This window comes from Sinocyclocheilus anshuiensis, unplaced genomic scaffold (assembly GCF_001515605.1).
Source record: "Sinocyclocheilus anshuiensis isolate Anshui unplaced genomic scaffold, SAMN03320099.WGS_v1.1 scaffold25, whole genome shotgun sequence".
NCBI classification, from domain to species: Eukaryota; Metazoa; Chordata; class Actinopteri; order Cypriniformes; family Cyprinidae; genus Sinocyclocheilus; species Sinocyclocheilus anshuiensis.
In genome coordinates, this window is record NW_015536477.1 from 300,614 (window position 1) to 306,020 (window position 5,407).

Sequence of the window (5,407 nt, forward strand, 5' to 3'; positions counted from 1 at the left end):
TGTGCCATCCCAAAGAAGCACAAAATCACTTTCACAGACTTTTAAATTAAATGTTCCCTCCTGGTGGAATGACCTGCCCAACTCAATCCGAGCAGCTGAGTCCTTAACCATCTTCAAGAATCAGCTAAAAACACATCTCTTCCATCTTTATTTGACCCTCTAACTCTAGCACTCTATTATAATTCTATTCTTTAAAAAACAAAAAAACCTGCCCCTTTTAGACTTGCACTCTATTTATTTACTAACTGCTTGTTTTTCTTAAAAAAAAAAAAAAAAAACTAGCTTCTCTAATCTTTTTGTATTCTATCTATTTTTCTTTTTATTTATCATACAATTAACAAAAGCAAAAAAGGCATCTAACACTAGCTTGTTCTATTCTTTTTCTATTCTATCCGTGTTTTTTATTTATTATATAATTTGCAAAAACAAACAAACGTGAACATGTACTGCGTTAAGCTTTGACTTGTTATAGCACTTGCATATCATTGCTCTCTTGTTGATGTTGATTGCTTCCATTGTCCTCATTTGTAAGTCGCTTTGGATAAAAGCGTCTGCTAAACGACTAAATGTAAATGTGTTGAATCTCACCTCCCATTCACTGCCATCTTACTTGGAAGAGGCAGGACATTTTTTAATGTAACTCCGATTGTATTCGTAAGAAGAAAGTCATATACACCTAGGATGGCTTGAGGGTGAGCAAATCATGGGGTGATTTTCATTTTTGGGTGAACTATCCCTTTAAAGTAACCAATTAAAATTGAAAACAAATACTGTCTGAATATGTAATCCGTATATGATTGTGTATCCGAAAGGTGCATTTCTCTGTAAAGGCACATCCACTGTACTGCGACATATCAGCATTGTCGACTTCTCTTTGCAGCTGACGCAGACTCAAAAAATATTAGTTTATTAATAAATAATTTATTTCCATGCTATTTTTTCGACACATTCATAGTTATTAGTTTTGTCGTTGCTTTGCAGCAAGCTTTATACGTGCACTTCATAGGCTATATATTAAAGGCTCATTATGGTATATATTTAAGTAATTAAATGTATATAAACATGCGATTAGTCGACCAGTGACTTAAATGAATGACTGCTAGAAAAATCTTTAGTCGGGGCAGCCCTTGTACACTCACACCCATGCCATTCTCTCCTCAGGCACTCTGGCCATGGAAAGCCCTCCTGCGGTGGTCTCTGGCACGGTGTTCTACCCCCTGGTGCAGGAGCAGTGCGGTCAGCAGCCCCTTCACCCCTCCTATGAGCCCTACATGCCTGTGCTCTCCACAACATACCACTACCTCACGCCCTGGACTCCTGGTGCCAGCCCACACCCCCGCATGCACCACGCCACATACTGCCCCTCCTCCTCTCACCCCCCCATCAACTACATCACCACCCCCACCCACCCCACCCATATGCCACACTCACAGTTTGTCTAAGTCTCGTTTACCAGCAGAAATGTTCCCGTTTATGTTCAGTTGTTAGTTGTTTTCGCAGACAAATGGTTATTCAGGGATCCTGCAGTGTTACTCAGTAGTTAAATAGAAATGCAGGACAGAGTAGGTGTGCTTTTACCACCCTGCACATTCTCTCCCCAATCAACATCATTTCACTGTAATTTAATAAGCATACATTGGACTTTTTTTCCTAATTATTTGAGGATTTTAAAAGGTGACATGATTCTAAATGTAATTAGAGTTCCCTTCTCATTTGCTTTTACAAATGTTTGCACGCTTCCAGAATGTAGTAGTTTAGCAACACACCAGAAGTTCGAGTCTTAGGAAACCATTGTCTGTTGTTTATCTGTCAAAAAAAGTCACTTATTATAGCTGCACAAATAAAAAAAATTTGAAACCAAATCAAGTTGTTTCCAAATCCATTTTAAGGTTACAAGCTAAAACTTATTTCTATGAAGGAAATAAACGTACTATTTGAAGGATCCCGAAAAGGAAAATATAGCAACCGATATTATAAGATTTGATCACAGGATTAAATTTCATTTTACAATATAATTTAAAAACAACTTTGATAAAGTAATATTGTGAAATATTACTGTTTTTACTGTATTTTTTGCTAAAAAATAGATGCAGCCTTGGTGAACGTAGGAGACAGAATGGTTGAATTGTTGTGTTTGTATGTTTGTGAATCTTTTAATCTGAATTAAGAAATTAATTTGCAATTATTTGGCTATTTGTAAGTAATGGTATGTTAGATGGACTGGTTACAATTTATTTAATGGATAATCATGCAGTTGCTTGACAGTTTAGTGTATGACTTTTACTCATGTTTTCACAATCTGATCTTTAAAGGTGCCCATTTTACTTGAATATGATGCATTTCCACATAAAACAGGATATTAACACTTTATCTATTGGGAATTGATTTAATCGTAATTGGGAATTTTATTTCAGAAGTCAGACCATATTAGATGGACCCCTTTTCTTTGCTTGATGCTTTTTTTTTTAACCAGTTAGTGCTGAGCTAAGCTGTTAGCTTACTAGCTAATGACTAATGAAAAACACAGAGGGAATTGTATAATTTAACTGTTTTTAACTTGAGTAATATGTGGAGAGACTTTTTGTCTGGTTTCCTCAGTCTTTATTTAAACTTTTCTGTTTTTAGTTGCCTTGCGGTTCACTCGCTTGAGTGCATCTCATTGTGTCCCAGTTCCCATCATAGCAATTTCTTTTCCCTAAAATAGTAGCCTAAACAAATGCCTTAATGTTAACCAAAAGCTTGTGTGGCCTCTGTGACATCAACTGAAAAGCAAAGTCATTTGAGAGGCAAAGCAAGATATTACATGTCAAAGAAAGATTATATTAACTTTTTTCAATAGCATGCACAATAACACCAGGAAAATGTAGACTTTAAGAGCAGCAAAAGTGCTGTTTCAATCATTACCAATGTTAACCCAGATATGATTTATTAAGTTCATGTGACCACAAACAAAAAATGAAATAGAAAACCACTAAAGCTTCTGTTTTAAATCAAGGTATAAAAATCTCCACCCATAACTTTGACATGAAGTTTAACAAAAATGTACCCTTAATGTCAAAAAAAGAATAGAAATATAATTTTAGAAAACTTAAAAAAAAAAAAGTTTAGAATTCACTGTAGATAACTGACAGCATAAATTAATACCATCATAAAGCAACACAAGTGAGAGGCTACTAACCCACAACAGAAAGTGTATTATTTGTGATGGGTTCAGAGTCTAGAGACAGTCATAAGAGAAACTAACTCTACAGTAGCTCCTGGTATTGAGCTTCCACAAACTCTAAATATTTGATCATGCATTGTGTTTTAGGAGCCAACTCACTATGTAATACCATTTGCTAGAAAACATTTGTGAAAAACAAATGAAAAGTTATTACCAGTCACATAGATGCATAATTTTTGTAGCATATTTTAAGCTTCATTTGAAACCATTTGGTGACCTTTAAAAACATTTGTTCAATGCAGACAAAGATGCATATATATATATTAAGGTCCACATCCTGTTACCTGTATCTTCTGATACAATAATGTCACTTCAAGATCAGTAAATAACCTGCATTGTTTCAGATATTATATTTCATATATTGGTTCTACTTCCACTTCTGATTTCCGAAAAGGACTTTCTATAGTACACATACGATCTTCAAGTCTGCATTTTGAGCTTGTTTTCAAAAATATTGCACTAGCATTGATGATTACGAATGTTTACAGCACCAGAACTGAGCATGCGGTGCAGAAGGTCTGTAATACAGAGTAAATGTCTCTTGTTTAAAATGCTAACTTAAAGCCTTGCAAAATAAACACAGGATTTTACATTGGATTTGTATGAGAGAGTTGCTACATTTGCTAAGGGTGCATTCTGAGAGTCACTTGGATGCATCCTTAAGTATATTTTGAAGAGCTCAGAAGTGTAGGCTATAAAGTTTTGCTTTCTTTGGGATTTTTATTGATTGTGATATTCTATCAATTTTGCGCACAATTAAAATAAAAAGAATTAAAAATTCAAATATAGCCACAGAAGGTGCCAATAGAGCCAATATTATGTTTACATTTAAAGGTGAAGTGTGTCTCTCTTTTGATGTTCAGATACTTTTTCATATGCAGAGTCAACTATGAGTAAAGCCATCTTTGCACTGCACATAACAAATGATGTCTGACAGACTGGAATTCATTAATTTCCTATGGAGAGACGCATAGGCTCATGGGATCATATGCGGATGTGTAATTTTTTGGATCCGATTCAAGCTTTGGATGTATTACAAATTTTGAACGAGATATTAGACTGCATGTCAAATGTTGACCTGAATTTAATGAAATCAGTGTACAGCGTACATCTTAAACACTTAATAGTTGTAAAAATGCAATAAGGAATACAATTGTTCATTTAATATTTGTATTTGTTTTGTCTGTTCCCAAAAAATGGTAGTCATTTGCCCTATATGCATAGCTAGCTATTGTTTATATTTGATTATTTCATTTTCCATGGTGAGGGTAAATGTTCATTACAATTGCCACTAGGGGGTGAATTCCAGACATTTTATTTATCTGAATGTTCCCTGTAATGAAAATGTGGCTTATGACATTCATAGGTTGATTTCCTGAAAAGTGTAACACAGTCCCCTCATCGGGACATGCTTACTTCCCTGCTAATAGTATGCAAAACATAGTACGTCAAATTAGCACTGTCCAAATTCGCAGAATTCATAAAACGGTATGTGAAAAAATACCCAAATTGCCTACTACTAACACCTTGAAGTGTGCAGAGATTGCAGAGACGTTTTACTACCCCATAAGGCCATATGAGTGGATTCGTCAATGGTGGGGATGTGAAATGGCTGATGTTGTAGGTCACATGATAATGCAAACATGGTAAATGTACAGTCATGGTCAAACGTTTTGGCAGTGACATAAATTTTGTGTTTTGCTAAGTCTGCTGCTTCAGTATTTGTAGATTATTTTTCCCCATAATGTGACCCTGGACAACAAAACCAGTCATAAGTGTCAATTTTTCAAAATTGAGATTTATACATCATATGAAAGCTGAATAAATAAGCTTTCCATTGATGTATGGTTTGTTAGGATAGGACAAATATTTGGCCGAGATACAACTATTTGAATATCTGGAATCTGAGAGTGCAAAAAAAAATCAAAATATTGAGAAAATTGCTTGTAAAGTTGTCCGAATGAAGTCCTTAGCAATGCATATTACCAATCAAAAATTAAGTTAATATATTTACGGTAGGAAATTTAAAAAATATCTTCATGGAACATGATCTTTACTTGATATCCTAATGATTTTTGGCATAACAGAAAAATCGATAATTTTGACCCATACAATGTATTTTTGGCTATTGCTACAAATATACCCCAGCGACTTAAGACTGGTTTTGTGGTCCAGGGTCACAAA

General features: G+C 34.8%; 1 protein-coding gene across 5 annotated transcripts in view; it reads left to right on the forward strand.

The window, feature by feature from the left end:
• The window catches only part of LOC107660770 (putative bifunctional UDP-N-acetylglucosamine transferase and deubiquitinase ALG13), a 15,470-nt gene extending 13,616 nt beyond the window's left edge, over positions 1 to 1,854 (forward strand). For all 5 annotated transcript variants that reach the window (XM_016450286.1, XM_016450417.1, XM_016450478.1 and 2 more), the window contains one exon: positions 1,162 to 1,854. In XM_016450286.1, the coding sequence (XP_016305772.1) occupies positions 1,162 to 1,442 (281 nt within the window). In that variant the 3' untranslated portion in view covers positions 1,443 to 1,854. The remainder of the gene's footprint in view (positions 1 to 1,161) is intronic.
• The last annotated feature ends 3,553 nt before the right edge of the window (positions 1,855 to 5,407 follow it).